The sequence below is a fragment of the Anolis sagrei genome, chromosome 4 (assembly GCF_037176765.1).
Source record: "Anolis sagrei isolate rAnoSag1 chromosome 4, rAnoSag1.mat, whole genome shotgun sequence".
In the NCBI taxonomy this organism is placed as follows: Eukaryota; Metazoa; Chordata; class Lepidosauria; order Squamata; family Dactyloidae; genus Anolis; species Anolis sagrei.
Window position 1 is genome coordinate 2,294,812 of NC_090024.1, and position 16,554 is coordinate 2,311,365.

At 46.8% G+C, this 16,554-nt stretch overlaps 1 protein-coding gene across 1 annotated transcript in view; it reads right to left on the reverse strand.

Moving 5' to 3' along the window:
- Positions 1-16,554, reverse strand: part of LOC132773560 (NFX1-type zinc finger-containing protein 1-like) — a 43,214-nt gene that overhangs the window by 7,965 nt on the left and 18,695 nt on the right. Inside the window, exons 8-14 of the mRNA XM_067467205.1 lie at positions 16,148-16,282; positions 11,969-12,059; positions 10,438-10,594; positions 5,835-5,954; positions 2,878-3,032; positions 975-1,120; positions 762-872 (exon numbers count right to left, since the gene is read on the reverse strand). Of these exons, the coding sequence (XP_067323306.1) occupies positions 762-872; positions 975-1,120; positions 2,878-3,032; positions 5,835-5,954; positions 10,438-10,594; positions 11,969-12,059; positions 16,148-16,282 (915 nt within the window). The remainder of the gene's footprint in view (positions 1-761; positions 873-974; positions 1,121-2,877; positions 3,033-5,834; positions 5,955-10,437; positions 10,595-11,968; positions 12,060-16,147; positions 16,283-16,554) is intronic.

The window sequence follows — 16,554 nt, forward strand, 5'->3', positions numbered from 1 at the left end:
TTCATTCCACTCAAAGCACAATAGATCAGGTTGGCTTGAGATTTCCCCTTTGTCTCGCCAGCCGCATGGCATGGCATTTCCTTTGTTTACTCCTTTCCCAGATTCCTCTGTGCTCCCTCATCCCGCCTCCATCTCTCCTGATTGGCTGTCGCCACCAGGTGGCAAAGGTCTCCCCACTGGTTCCTACGGACCACTGGAGCCCATCGCCCAATCATGGCAGGGAACAACAGGGAAGCCGGGGCAGGGAGTTTGAACTCTGCAACTTTGAATTGCTATAAATATGACTGTACTGGTGTACTCCCCTCATGCTTAGCTTTGGCGAATTATTGCAGCTTTGCATCTGTTTCAGCTGAATCACATTAAACCTCGATGGCTTTTCTTCAACTGGTGAGACTTTTCATTGGGAAATCAGAGAAAAATATGGGATGCTTCTCTGTCTCACCAGGGGAAAAGAACTCTTTGATGAGTCTAATTGGTCTCTGCCTCCTGGCAAAGACCCCTAAATTTTAGCTCTAGATCATGGACACTTGGCTAGGGCCTTGGCTCTCGTTTCTTCCTGACCTGGCTCTGTAACTCCACAGCCTGACTTTGGCTAATCTGAACTCACTCTTGGCTCAGCCTCATCACTTTGTGTTTGCATTTCCATTTCAAGGACTTAAAGACTCTGGTCTTTGGCATATCCTCCTAATGTTTGTGTAAACCTCGGCCCTGATATCCAGACTCATTACACATGACACCACAAACGGTGCAGCGCAACGCACCTGGTAGAGGAGCTGCACGTGCGGGAGGCGGTTGTTGATCATCCGCTCGAAGAGGGAGACGCCCAGGTGGTACTTCTTCTCCAAGGTGTAGTCAGCCGGCTTTGGCCGCAGCTGGAAAAGGCCAAAGGAACCCCCCATGAAAGGGCTGGGCAGACTGGGAGGAAACCTCTGAGGACTCCGGAGGGCTACTTCCAGGGACTAGGGCATACTTACCTGCTGGTGGTCTCCGATGAGGATGAGGTGCTGGCAGGAGGGCGTCAGGGAGGTGAGGATGTGGGCCTCCAGGATCTCGGCTGCCTCTTCCACCATCACGATCCGGGGACGGATGCACTGCAGCAGCTTCCTGTATTTGGCAGCCCCTGGAAGACAGAGAGGAGACACCTGGTTGTGGTAGGTGGAGGACGGTGGAGAGGTGAGCCCATGCTTTAGATTAACCCCAAAAATAAAGTGAAGGAAGACTGCCTTTTCTAGATGTCCTAGTCATCCACAAACCAGATCAGCAATTGAGTCACATAGTTTACAGAAAACCTACACACACAGATACCGACATAAAAACTCCAACCATCACCCAAGTCAAGAAAGAAGCACAATCAAAGCCTTGGTAGACCGTGCAAACAGGATCTGCGAAGCCCACCTTCTCCTCCAAGGTGAACTGAACCACCTCAACTGGGCTCTCCAGGCCAAGGGAGACTCCACCTCAGACATCAGAAGAGCTGCAAGACCACCGAGAAGAAGACACAAGTCAAGACGAAGATCCACCCAGAGGGAAAGGGTTCTTGCCAGACATCAAGGTAACCCTTGACCGCAGAGGGAAGAGGAGGAGGAAACACAACATACAAACTATCTCCAGACCCACCAAGGAAATCCAACAAATGCTACGTTCAGCAAAGGACAAGAGGGATCCTCTCACTTCTGCAGGAGTCTACCGTGTACCACGCAGCTGTGGACAAGTCTACATAGGGACCACCAAACGCAGCAGCATTGCCCAAACACGAATCAAGAAACAGGAAAGGCACTGCAGACTAAGTCAACCAGAGAAGTCAGCCATAGCAGAGCACCTGATGAACCAACCTGGACACAGCATACTATTTGAGAACACAGAAATGCTGGACCACTCTCACAACCACCATGTCAGACTACACAGAGAAGCCATTGAAATCCACAAGAAGCAGGTGGACAATTTCAACAAAAGTAGGAAACCATGAAGATGAACAAAATCTGGCTACCAGTATTAAAAATTAGAACAGCAAAACAACAGAGAGGAAACAAACAAGGACATCTAATCAGCTCTCAACAAAAGATTGCTCCAGGCACTTCCAGGCCATTATATGCTAATCAAGGTGGTCAGTTGAAACATTCACACCTAGCTCCTGCAGACAAGAGGCCTTTGTCCCACCCTGGACATCATTCCACAGATATATAAACCCTTTTTCCTAGTTCCAACAGACCTCACAACCTCTGAGGATGCTTGCCATAGATGCAGGCGAAACATCAGGAGAGAATGCCTCTAGAACATGGCCATATAGCCCGAAAAAACCTACAACAACCCAGTGATTCCAGCCATGAAAGCCTTCGACAATACACCTTTGAGAGTTCAGGACGTTCTTCTGTGTGGTCAATGGAAGGTGGCTGACCCTGGTGACTTCCGGCAGAAATAATATTCCTTAACATATTTAACTATAGATGCATATAGGTAAAAGTTTTCACCTGTCATTAAGTTTAGTTGTGTCCAACTTTGGGGCTTGGTAATCATCTCCATTTCTAAGCCAAAGAGCTGGCATTGTCCATAGACGCCTCCAAAGTCATGTGGCCAGCATAACTGCATAGAGTGCCCTTACCTTCCCGCCGGAGCAGTACCTATTGATCTACTCACATTTGCATGTTTTTGAACTGCTAGGTTGGCAGAAGCTGGGGCTAACAGCGGGAGCTCATGCCGCTCTCCAGATTCGAACCTGTGACCTTTTGGTCAACAAGTTCAGCATCTCAGTGATTTAACCAACTGTGCTACCGTGGGCTGGATAGCCATTTGTCAGGAGAGCTTGGGTTGTGTCTTCCTGCCTGGCAGAAAGGGGTTGGACTGGATGACCTCTGGGGGACTCTTCAAATCTTGTGTCACCTGTGGTGGTCATCCCAATGACCCGGCTGCCCCTGAGGATCCTCAGGTCTTCCTGGAAGGTCAGCTCTTGCAGCTCAGCCGCGTCCTTCTCGTACTTGGCCAACATCTCCACCAAGTTGGCCTTCAGCTCGTTTTCGTAGGCTGCCAGCCATCTCCTGGGACCCCAATTGTGGGGAGGGGGGGAGACAGAAAGAAAGAAGAGAGGACAGTGTCAGCAGAGCAGACCAGGGCTATTTACCTCAACCCAGAGGGAAACCTGTCCCTCAAAACCCACCAGTTGATGGGAAGGCACGGGATGATGGCCAGCAGTTTAGTAGGTTTGGTTCAGATGCTGCCGAGGGCTTGATTAATCTCAGTCCTAGAATCCTAGAATCCAAGAGTTGGAAGAGACCTGGTGGACCATCTAGTCCAACCCCATTCTGTCAAGAAGCAGGACAATTGCATTCAAAGCACCCCTGACAGATGGCCATCCAGCCTCTGTTTAAAAGCCTTCAAAGAAGGACCTCCACCACACTCCGGGGCAGAGAGTTCCACTGCTGAATGGCTCTCACCGTCAGGAAGTTCTTCCTAATGTTCAGGTGGAGTCTCCTTCCTTGTAGTTTGAAGCCATTGCTTCATTGCGTCCTAGTCTCCAGGGCAGCAGAAAGGAAGCCTGCTCCCTCCTCCCCATGACTCCCCCTCACATATTTATACATGGCTATCATCATGTCTCCTCTCAGCCTTCTCTTCTTCAGGCTAAACATGCCCAGCTCTTTAAGCCGCTCCTCATGGGGCTTGTTCCCCAGACCCTTGATCCTTTGAGTCGCCCTCCTCTGGACACATCCCAGCTTAGAGTCAACATTTCCCTTCAATTGTGGCGCCAGAACTGGACACAGTGCGATTCCAAGTGTGGTCTTGAAGGGGCTTTGGGTGAAATTAGCAATAGCTCAGCTTTAGCAACGAAACAAAGGAGAATTGTACCCCCCTCTGCAGAGAAAGAACAATATGTCAGAAGGAGGAGAATGTTCTAAAAAGACAAGAAGTTTTGCACCCCTCTTGAGAGAGAGGTGACATTTAGAGTGCATTCTATATGCCTGACTTAAGTTGCAGGAATAGTAAGTTGCAGAATTGCTCAGCTTACATAGGAAATGGGTTTGCGGTGAAGCGCAAAGTTTGCAAGAAGAGAGGAAATTGTGGTTTTGACAAACAAAGGTTCAGGCCAGGTGCAAGCATCAAAAGGTTGATGGGAGGAGGAATTGGAAAGAGTCAAAGGTCAACTGTCAAATCATAGAATCAAAGAGTTGGAAGAGACCTCCTGGGCCATCCAGTCCAACCCCATTCTGCCAAGAAGCAGGAATATTGCATTCAAATCACCCCTGACAAATGGCCATCCAGCCTCTGCTTAAAAGCTTCCAAAGAAGGAGCCTCCACCACACTCCGGGGCAGAGAGTTCCACTGCTGAATGGCTCTCACAGTCAGGAAGTTCTTCCTAATGTTCAGATAGAATCTCCTCTCTTGTAGTTTGAAGCCATTGCTTCATTGCTTCCTAGTCTCCAGGGAAGCAGAAAACAAGCTTGCTCCCTCCTCCTCCCTGTGGCTTCCTCTCACCTATTTATACATGGCTATCATATCCCCTCTCAGCCTTCTCTTCTTCAGGCTAAACATGCCCAGCTCTTTAAGCCGCTCCTCATGGGGCTTGTTCTCCAGACCCTTGATCCTTTGAGTTGCCCTCCTCTGGACACATCCCAGCTTAGAGTCAACATTTCCCTTCAATTGTGGCGCCAGAACTGGACACAGTGCGATTCCAGGTGTGGTCTTGAAAGGGGCTTTGTGTAAAATTAGCAATAGCTCAGCTTTAGCAACGAAACAAAGGAGAATTGTACCCCCCTCTGCAGAGAAAGAACAATATGTCAGAAGGAGGAGAATGTTCTAAAAAGACAAGAAGTTTTGCACCCCTCTTGAGAGAGAGGTGACATTTAGAGTGCATTCTATATGCCTGCCTTAAGTTGCAGGAATAGTAAGTTGCAGAATTGCTCAGCTTACATAGGAAATGGGTTTGCGGTGAAGCGCAAAGTTTGCAAGAAGAGAGCAAATTGTGGTTTTGACAAACAAAGGTTCAGGCCAGGTGCAAGCATCAAAAGGTTGATGGGAGGAGGAATTGGAAAGAGTCAAAGGTCAGACTGTCTGCCTGATTTCTTCATGGCCATGATGAAAATAAAACCTTGCCTTTGATCTCATCCTGGGACTCGACTCCTTCCTTACATGCTCCCGTGACCTGGACCCGAATATTAAGACCCGATTTAGGGTCTCTAACAGTCTGACCAAGGCAGAATAACGCATGGGTCGCATAGAACAACATAGAAGAATGTATTTACTATGGCAAAAGGAATGCCAGTGAAACGTTAGGAAGAACTTCATGACAGCAAGAGGTGTTTGGCAGTGGGAGTCTGGTGGGGTCTCCTTCTCTGGAGGTTTTGCATCAGAGGCTGGATGGCCATCTGTCGAGCGTGCTTTGATTGTATCCTCTTGCCTGGTCATAGAATCATAGAATCAAAGAGTTGGAAGAGACCTCATGGGCCATCCAGTCCAACCCCATTCTGCCAAGAGTCTGGTGGGGTCTCCTTCTCTGGAGGTTTTGCATCAGAGGCTGGATGGCCATCTGTTGAGCGTGCTTTGATTGTATCCTCTTGCCTGGTCATAGGATCATAGAATCAAAGAGTTGGAAGAGACCTCATGGGCCATCCAGTCCAACCCCATTCAGCCAAGAAGCAGGAATATTGCATTCAAATCACCCCTGACAGATGGCCATCCAGCCTCTGCTTAAAAGCTTCCAAGGAAGGAGCCTCCACCACATGCTTGGTGGTCCTTGGGGTCTACAGTTCTATGGCTCTATGAGAGGCAGAAGTGGATACCTTGGGGACCCCCCCCATAATCCCCCAGCATTCCCCTCCCCCCAATAAAAGAGGAAGAGGTGCCACCGGTAGAGGCGCCAGCGGTCATTGGGCTGGACATTCCTGCTGTCCTTGATCTCTGCAACTTCCTCGTTGGTCATGGTGTCCTCATTCGCCAAACATGCCAGAAGCCATTTCTTATGGGCGCTAAGAGAGGAAGAGGAGGAAGAAGATGTTATGGTGCAACCATAATCATTTATTTATTCCATATATATTTTTATTGCAAAGACTAGCCGTCCCCTGCCATGCATTGCTGTGGCCCAGTCTGTATATATGTTTTGTGTGTGTGTGTATGTGTGTATATGTGTATATATGTGTGTTTTCATAGATAGATAGATAGATAGATAGATAGATAGATAGATAGATGGATGGATGGATGGATGGATGGATGGATGGGTGGGTGGGTGGGTGGGTGGACGGACGGACGGACGGACGGACGGACGGACGGACGGACGGACAGACAGACAGACAGACAGACAGACAGACAGACAGATAGATAGAAATGTAATGTAATGTAATGTTAGTTTGTGGGATTAACATAACTCAAAAACCACTGGACAAATTGACACCAAACTTGGATACAAGACACCTATCAGGCCAATGAGTGTCCATCACCCCTAAAAACACACAAAACCCCCACCAGAACAGACTTAAAACCCCTAAAATAAACTATATATACATATACACATACACTCATATGAATATACACATGCACACATACATACATACAGACACACACATATATCTAGGGCCAGAGAAGCAGATGGCGGAAACAAAAGAACGGCCTGCCTCAGGGGAGCGTGCTTGCTCCATCCATGTTCAACATCTACACAAATGGCCAGCCATTGCCAGAAGGGACAGGGAGTTTCATCTATGCTGATGATCGTGCCATCACCGCTCAAGCAGGGAGCTTTAAGATGGTTGAACAGAAGCTCTCCGGAGCTCTAGGTGCTCTAACTGCCTATTACAGGGAAAACCAGCTGATCCCTAATCCATCTAAATCACAGACTTGTGCATTTCACCTTAAGAACAGTGAAGCATCCCGAGCTCTGAGGATTATTACCTGGGAAGGGATCCCACTGGAGCATTGCAGCGCACCCAAATCCCTGGGAGGAGTCACTCTGGACCGTGCTCTGACCTACAAGAAGCACTGCCTGAACATCAAGCAAAAAGTGGGTGCTAGAAACAGTATCATACGAAAGCTGACTGGCACAACCTGGGGATCACAACCAGACACAGTAAGGACATCTGCCCTTGCGCTATGCTACTCTGCTGCTGAGTATGCATGTCCAGTGTGGAACACATCTCACCACGCTAAAACAGTGGATGTGGCTCTTAATGAGACATGCCGCATTATCACAGGGTTTCTGCACCCTACACCACTGGAAAAATTACACTGCTTAGCCGGTATTGCACCACCTGACATCCGCTGGGAAGTAGCAGCCAATAGTGAAAGGACCAAGGCAGAGACATCTCCAGCTCATCCCTTGTTTGGGTATCAGCCAGCACGAGAATGACTTAAATGAAGAAATAGTTTTCTAAGATCTACAGAGACACTCGCTGGAACACCTCAGCAAGCGAGAGTCCAAAAGTGGCAGGCTCAAACCCAGAACCTCAACGAATGGCTGATGCCCAATGAGAGACTCCCCCCTGGGCACACAGAAGAAGACTGGGCGACTTGGAAGGCGCTGAACAGACTGCGCTCTGGCACCACGAGATGCAGAGCCAACCTTCAGAAATGGGGCCACAAAGTGGAGACCACAACATGCAAGGACGGAGAGGAGCAAACCACAGACCACGTGCTGCAATGCACCCTGAGCCCTGCCACATAATTCACAAGGGAGGACCTCCTTGCGGCAACACCAGAGGCACTCCAAGGGGCCAGATACTGGTCAAAGAACATCTAATCAACCACCAAACTCACAAATTTTGTATTTTGTCTGTTTGTTTGCTTTGTTCTGTTAGAAATGTAATATAATCGACTGGTTCCCCTGATGATAAATCTATCTATCTATCTATCTATCTATCTATCTATCTATCTATCTATCTATCTATGCAAACACACATATATACACATATACGCAAACACACATAAATACACAAATAGATAGATAGATAGATAGAGAGAGAGAGAGAGAGAGAGAGAGAAATGTAATGTTAGTTTGTAGGATGCACATAACTCAAAAACCACTGGACAAATTGACACCAAATTTGGATAAAAGACACCTTTCAGGCCTATCAGTGTCCATCACCCCTAGAAACACAAAAAACCCCAGCAGAACAGACTTAAACCCCCCCAAAATAAACTATATATACATATACACATACACTCATATGCATATTCACATACACACATACATACAGAGACACATACACATATCTCTATCTATCTATCTATCTATCTATCTATCTATCCATCCATCCATCCATCCATCCATCCATCCATCCATCTATCTATGCAAACACACATATATACACAAATAGATAGATAGATAGATAGATAGATAGATAGATAGATAGACAGATAGATAGATAGATGCATATGTGTGTATGCATATGTGTGTATATATGTGTTTCTACATGTGTATATATTTGTGTATTTCTGTGTTTATATGTGTATATAGAATCATAGAATCATAGAATCAAACAGTTGGAAGAGAACTCATGGGCCATCCAGTCCAACCCCATTCTGCCAAGAAGCAGGAATATTGCATTCAAATCACTCCTGACAGATGGCCATCCAGCCTCTGCTTAAAAGCTTCCAAAGAAGGAGCCTCCACCACACGCCGGGGCAGAGAGTTCCACTGCTGAACGGCTCTCACAGTCAGGAAGTTCTTCCTCATGTTCAGATGGAATCTCCTTTCTCGTAGTTTGAAGCCATTGTTCCCTTGCGTCCTAGTCTCCGGGGAAGCAGGAAACAAGCTTGCTCCTTCCTCCAATGGACTTCCACTCATATATTTATACATGGCTATCATATCTCCTCTCAGCCTTCTCTTCTTCAGGCTAAACATGCCCAGCTCCTTAAGCCGCTCCTCATAGGGCTTGTTCTCCAGACCCTTGATCACTTGAGTCGCCCTCCTCTGGACACATTCCAGCTTGTCAATATCTCTCTTGAATTGTGGTGCCCAGAATTGGACACAATATTCCAGATGTGGTCTAACCAAAGCAGAATAGAGTATGGGGAGCATTACTTCCTTAGATCTAGACACTAGGCGCCTCTTGATGCAGGCCAAAATCCCATTGGCCTTTTTTGCCGCCACATCACATTCCTGGCTCATGTTTAACTTGTTGTCCACGAGGACTCCAAGATCTTTTCCACACGTACTGCTCTCGAGCCAGGCATTGTCCCCCATTCTGTATCTTTGCATTTCATTTTTTCTGCCAAAGTGGAGTATCTTGCATTTGTCACTGCTGAACTTCATTTTGTTCATTTTGGCCCATCTCTCTAATCTGTCAAGATCGTTTTGAATTCTGCTCCTGTCCTCTGGACTATTGGCTATCCCTCCCAATTTGGTGTCGTCTGCAAACTTGATGATCATGTATATTATGTATATGTGTGTGCTTGAGTATATATGTCTGTGTGTATGTCTATATGCATATGTGTGTATGTGTGTATGTGAATATGTATGTGTATATTTGTGAGTGCTTGTATATATATCTGTATGTTTGTCTGTATGTATGTGTGCATGTGTATATGTATATGAGTGTATGTGTATATGTATATATAGTTTATTTTCAGGGGTTTAAAGTCCATTCTGCTGGGTCTTTGTGTATTTTTACAGGTGATGGACACTCATTGGCCTGAGAGGTGTCTTGTGTCCAAATTTGGTGTCAATTTGTCCAGTGGTCTTTGAGTTATGCTAATCCCACAAACAAACATTACATTTTTATGGGTTTTTTCGGGCTATATGGCCATGTTCTAGAGGCATTTCTCCTGACGTTTCGCCTGCATCTATGGCAAGCATCCTCAGAGGTAGAGGTCTGTTGGAATTAGGACAATGGGTTTATATATCTGTGGAATGGCTGGGGTGGGGCAAGGAGCTCTTCCCTGCTGCAATTAGGTGTGAATGTTTAGCTAATCACCTTCATTAGCATTTGAAGGCCTGCCTGAACCTGGGAAAATCTGTTGCTGTGAGGTGTTAATCTGTGCCTGGTTTCTTCCTCTCTGTTGTTTAGCTGTTATAATTTTATAATAATGTTATAATTCCAACAGACCTCTACCTCTGAGGATGCTTGCCATAGATGCAGGCGAAACGTCAGGAGAAATGCCTCTAGAACATGGCCATATAGCCCGAAAAAACCCACAAGAACTGAGTGATTCCGGCCATGAAAGCCTTCGACAATACATTACATTTTATATATATAGATGTGAGGAATGGGGAAGGGTACAAGAGGGGCATGTTTAGCTTCTGACATCTTCATCTTCATCCATTGTTATCTCATACAAAAAAAGGTTTCTATTATTATTATTATTATTATTATTATTAGATACACAAACCCATAATCCCCCTCATCCTCTGATACTTGCTGTGCTACAGCAGGGGGTTGGACTGGGTGTCCTTTGGGGTCTCTTCCCACTTTAGGATTTTATGATTCACCCAATTTGTGAATTTTTCCTGGGCACAGTTACCTTTCCTCCTCCGGCACAATGTAGGCAAACTTCTCCTTGGGGCTGTTTGAAGCCCCTCGCCTTTCCGCCTCGGCCTCGTCGTAATCGTCGTCCAGGAACCGCTCGTCCCGGTGAGGCTGGAAGAGTTCTGCGTTGTTGTACTGGGAGGAGGGTCCAGCTGTGGGAGGGGGACACAGAAGTTTTTTTTACCCACCTCTCCTCAAGGCAAGTGAAAATATAACTAAATAAACAACACCATATAACACAATTTTTATTTCTGGGTTATAAATATCATTTCCCAATTGTTTGTATCATAAAAATACAGAAAATGTTTATTAAATTTATTATTGCGGGAGGGACATTATCCTGCAGCACATTTAGCGATAGTTTCCCCCATCAGTGTCTCCTCATTTAATCTCAACCAATTCAACCTAGTTTGTGGCAGGCACAAAAATGAAATTTCTGCAGAATACAACCAATTTCAAAGGGCCCAAGAGCGGGGACGCCTCAAAGCGACCCTGGGGGATTGGCGCTCTAAACTTGATCATCAAGTTTGCAGACGACACCAAATTGGGAGGGATAGCCAATAGTCTAGAGGACAGGAGCAGAATTCAAAATGATCTTGACAGATTAGAGAGATGATGGGCCAAAACTAACAAAATGAAGTTCAGCAGTGACAAATGCAAGATACTCCACTTTGGCAGAAAAAATGAAATGCAAAGATACAGAATGGGGGACAATGAGGCCTGGCTCGAGAGCAGTACGTGTGAAAAAGATCTTGGAGTCCTCGTGGACAACAAGTTAAATATGAGCCAACAATGTGATGTGGCGGCAAAAAAAGCCAATGGGATTTTGGCCTGCATCAAGAGGAGCCTAGTGTCTAGATCTAAGGAAGTAATGCTCCCCATGCTCTATTCTGCTTTGGTTAGACCACATCTGGAATATTGTGTCCAATTCTGGGCACCACAATTCAAGAGAGAGATTGACAAGCTGGAATGTGTCCAGAGGAGGGTGACTAAAATGATCAAGGGTCTGGAGAACAAGCCCTATGAGGAGCGGCTTAAAGAGCTGGGCATGTTTAGCCTGAAGAAGAGAAGGCTGAGAGGAGATATGATAGCCATGTATAAATATGTGAGAGGAAGCCACAGGGAGGAGGAGGGAGCAAGCTTGTTTTCTGCTTCCTTGGAGACTAGGACGCAAGGGAACAATGGCTTCAAACTACAAGAGAGGAGATTCCACCTGAACATGAGGAAGAACTTCCTGACTGTGAGAGCCGTTCAGCAGTGGAACTCTCTGCCCCGGAGGGAGTGTGGTGGAGGCTCCTTCTTTGGAAGCTTTTAAGCAGAGGCTGGATGGCCATTTGTCAGGGGTGATTTGAATGCAATATTCCTGCTTCTTGGCAGAATGGGGTTGGACTGGATGGCCCAGGAGGTCTCTTCCAACTCTTTGATTCTATGATTCTATGCAAATGCGTAATTTGCCTAATGCTTCAGGTCATGGATGAGGAGGCTGAGAGACAGAGAGAGACCCCAAGAGACTGGCTCCTCATTACCTGCCATTTTCCTGCTGTTTTCCTGCCGTCTTGGAGGCTGCTTCCTGTTCACTTCTGGGGGGAAGAGCTTCAGCCAACGCAACATCGAACCCTGAAATGAATGGGTGTAAGGATAAGCGGATTCAGGAATGTAATGCAGCAGCTGAAAAAAGCCAATGCAATTCTTGCATGAAAAAAATGAATGTTATCATGGTCTCAGTCTAAGAGTTTGAATCGTGAAAATATTGAAATCAGAAGTTCAAAACATTAAAAGCAGAGTGCCCAGGATACACACCCATCATAGCACTATGTAACACAATTTGAAAAAAAAAATGTTCTGTTCCTGGTTTGAAAGTGTTATTTTCCATTTAATTTGCCTTCCTAAATGAACTTCCCAAAATTAGGGTGCACATTAGATTTATGTAATATGGTAATCGTAGTGCTGAGCCAAAGCTAAAGGGGAAGCTGCTTCATTTAATGGCCAGGGCACAATGCTATGCAATGCTAGGAATTGTAGTTAGGTGTGGCTCAAGGCCTTGTAAAACTACAACACTCATGAGTCAATAGCATTGAACCAAGGCAGTTAAAGTGGATTCATTCTACAGCATAGATGCACCCCAAGGTTTTCTCTTCTATTTGTGGCGCATTTGTGTTTGGGAGCACAGCTGGTTGGGAATCAGTTGCATTAAAATCACTACTGACCAAAAGGTCATGAGTTTGAGGCCAGCCCAGGTTAGAGTAAGCTCCTGATCAGTTGTCTAGCTTGCTGTTGATCTTTGCAGCCCGAAAGACAGTTGCATCTGTCTAGTAGGAAATTTAGGTACTGCTTATGTGTGGAGGCTTTGTTCATTCGTTCAGTCGTCTCCGACTCTTCGTGACTTCATGGACCAGCCCACGCCAGAGCTCCCTGTCGGCCGTCACCACCCCCAGCTCCCTCAAGTTCAGTCCAGTCACTTCAAGGATACCATCCATCCATCTTGCCCTTGGTTGGCCCCTCTTCCTTTTGCCTTCCACTTTCCCCAGCATCATTGTCTTCTCTAGGCTTTGCTGTCTCCTCGTGATGTGGCCAAAGGACTTCAACTTTGTCTCTAGTCTCCTTCCCTCCAGTGAGCAGTCGGGCTTTATTTCCTGGAGGATGGACTGGTTGGATCTTCTCGCGGTCCAAGGCACTCTCAGGACTTTCCTCCAACACCACAGCTCAAAAGCATCTCTCTTCCTTTGCTCAGCCTTCCCGAAGGTCCAGCTCTCACATCCGTAGGTTACTACAGGGAATACCATGGCTTTGACTAGGCAATGGATCTTGGTTGCCAGTGTGATGTCTCTGCTCTTTGTGTGGAGGCTAATTTAACTAAATTACGATGCCATAGAACTCTCCAGCAGCATGCAAAAGAATGAGGAAGTACTCTATCAGTGTCGCAAGTGGATGGTGAAGCAACAGCTCCCCCGGTGGCCAGAATTCAAAAAGCATACTCTCATGAAGCTGGAAAGTTAAATAGCCTCTGTGTGTCTGTCTATATATGTTGTGTGTGTCTATGGCATTGAATGTTTGCCATGTATATGTGCATTGTGATCCACCCTGAGTCCCCTGCGGGGTGAAAAGGGCGGAATATAAATATTGTAAATAAATAAATAAATAAATATTTGTCTCTAGGAGAGGGTATAACATCCTTCTCCTTCAAAGCCGTTGGAGATGCGGGAGGAGGAGGAGGCAGGGGGTTTGCAGGCCGACCCCCTCCTGTGAATAGTCTAGGTAACCAAGATGGCAGGCCCACTGAGATGGGACTTTGAGGGATTTACTTAGAGTGGGTTCATTCCTACCTGGAGAGTCGAGCCCTGAAAGTGATGCTGGGGGCCTCCTCTTTGAACCCTTGGCCATTGACCTGTGGGGGTCTCATTGGGCTCTATTTTGTCCTCATGCTATTCAGCATTAACATGAAACCTCTACTGTGAATAGTCTGGGCTCCTGGGCTAAAAGTCCTGCTGCTTAATGCCAGGTTGGTTAATGGAAAAAACAATTGCCATCCAATATTTAATTTTGGACGAGCATGCCGACTTGGCTTGCATTACTGAGACCTGGTTGGATGAAGGAAGTGTCCAGAGGCATTTCTCCCAACTTTGTCCTGCAGCAGCAGGCAAGACCCGGGGGACGGGGAGGAAGAGTCGCAGTGGTCTACTGAGATTCCATCCACCTGACCAGGTGTCCCATTCCAAAGTCGACCACCTTTGAATGTGAGTGGCTGGGAGAGAACAGGGATTCGGTTAGTGTACCGTTCACCCCGCTGTGCAACAGTCTCCCTGCCTGAGCTAGCCAGGGTGGTCTCAGGCCTGGTCTTGGAATCCAAGCGGCTAGTGGTGCTGGGGGACTTCAACATCCAGGGGAGGGTGTTCAGGAGGGAAATAGCTAATGTTCCTGTTCTTCAAAGCCATTGGAGATGTGGGAGGGGAAGGACGTTTGCGAGAGAATTCTCGTGGCCCCTGGCCTGCCTCCTCCTGTGAATAGTCTGGGTAATAGTCTGGGTAATAGTCTGAAATGGTAGGCCCCCTGGGCTAAAAGTCCTGCTGCTTAATGCCAGGTTGGTTAATGGAAAAAACAATTGCCGTCCAAGATTTAATTTTGGACGAGCATGCTGATTTGGCTTGCATTACTGAGACCTGGTTGAATGAAGGAAGTGTCCAGAGGCATTTCTCCCAACTTTGTCCTGCAGCAGCAGGCAAGACCCAGGGGACGGGGAGGAAGAGTCGCAGTGGTCTACTGAGATTCCATCCACCTGACCAGGTGTCCCATTCCAAAGTCGACCACCTTTGAATGTGAGTGGCTGGGAGAGAACAGGGATTCGGTTAGTGTACCGTTCACCCCGCTGTGCAACAATCTCCCTGCCTGAGCTAGCCAGGGTGGTCTCAGGCCTGGTCTTGGAATCCAAGCGGCTAGTGGTGCTGGGGGACTTCAACATCCAGGGGAGGGTGTTCAGGAGGGAAATAGCTAATGTTCCTGTTCTTCAAAGCCATTGGAGATGTGGGAGGGGAAGGACATTTGCGAGAGAATTCTCGTGGCCCCTGGCCTGCCTCCTCCTGTGAATAGTCTGGGTAATAGTCTGGGTAATAGTCTGAAATGGTAGGCCCCCTGGGCTAAAAGTCCTGCTGCTTAATGCCAGTCTGGATAATGGAAAAACAATGCGCATCCAAGATTTAACTTCAACATCTATGCCGAGACCACTCTGTTGGGAGTAGCTCAGGACTTCATGGACTCCATGAAAACCATGGATCTGTCCCAAATGGTTTCTGGCTCCACCCATAGTGCTGGACACCCCTTGGGCCTGGTTTTCTGTTTGGGGTGAGATAATGGTGATGGTATTGTGGAGGAATTGTCTATAATTCCTTTGTCATTCACCAATCACTACCTTGTCAGGTTTAGACTCACTGGGGCTCTAAACAGGATTGGAGGACCAATTAGGAAGGTCTGCCCCAAGAGGCTTATGGATCCCGATAGATCCCTGACGCGTCTTAGGGATTTTCCTGCCACTTCAGTAGGTGATTCTGCCAAAGCTCTGGGAAACCTCTGGAATACAGAGGTGGCCAGGGTAGTTGACACGATTGCTCCTGACTGGCTGCTTTTGCAAAGCAGAGCCAAATTGGTTCCCTGGGACTCCAGGGAGCCCGCGGTGATGAAGCAAGAGAAATTGAGACTAGAACAGCATTGGCACAAAACTTGCTGCAAATCCGACTGAGCGCCGTCTAGAGCTCAGGGCGTCTTGCAAAGACATAAACAAAATAGAGATGTATTGTCGAAGGCTTTCATGGCTGGAATCACTAGGTTCTTGTAGGTTTTTTCGGGCTATAGAGCCATGTTCTAGAGGCATTTCTCCTGACATTTCGCCTGCATCTATGGCAAGCATCCTCAGAGGTAGTGAGGATGTAGTGAGGATCCTCACTACCTCTGAGGATGCTTGCCATAGATGCAGGCGAAACGTCAGGAGAAATGCCTCTAGAACATGGCTCTATAGCCCGAAAAAAACCCACAAGAACCTAAAATAGAGATGAACAGCGGTAAATGAACAATTAAAGCAAGCAATTAAAAATTCACAAATAACACACACTAATCTTTAAAACACAGAATAGGTTTCATAACAACACAAAGAAAAACGAGTGTGGTGTAATGGGCAGGAATCAGGTGAGTACCATGGGTTTCCTCCTCCTCCTCACCTGGGGGATCCAGAGGTGGTCCTTGCCGATCTCAAGCTCCAGCTCCCGCTCGGTCAGCACCCCTCTCCGCAGCAGCTGCAGCACCTCTGTGCAGAAATTGATGTGTGACTTTTGCTCTCCCAAGTCCTCCAACATCTGCATTGGGGAGGCATTTTAAAGAGGAACAGGTTTTGTGTCACAGCAACATGCAAAGCCTCCAAATAATAATAATAATAATCATCATCATCATCATCATCATCTATATAAATAAAAATGTAATGTTCGTTTGTGATACCATCAGAACTCAAAAACCACTGGGGCAATTGACACCAAATTTGGACACTATGTCCCTAACAACCCAATGTATATTCTCCACTCGAAAAAAACAACGAAAACAAAAAGCAGAAAGGACTTCTAAACTGCATGTC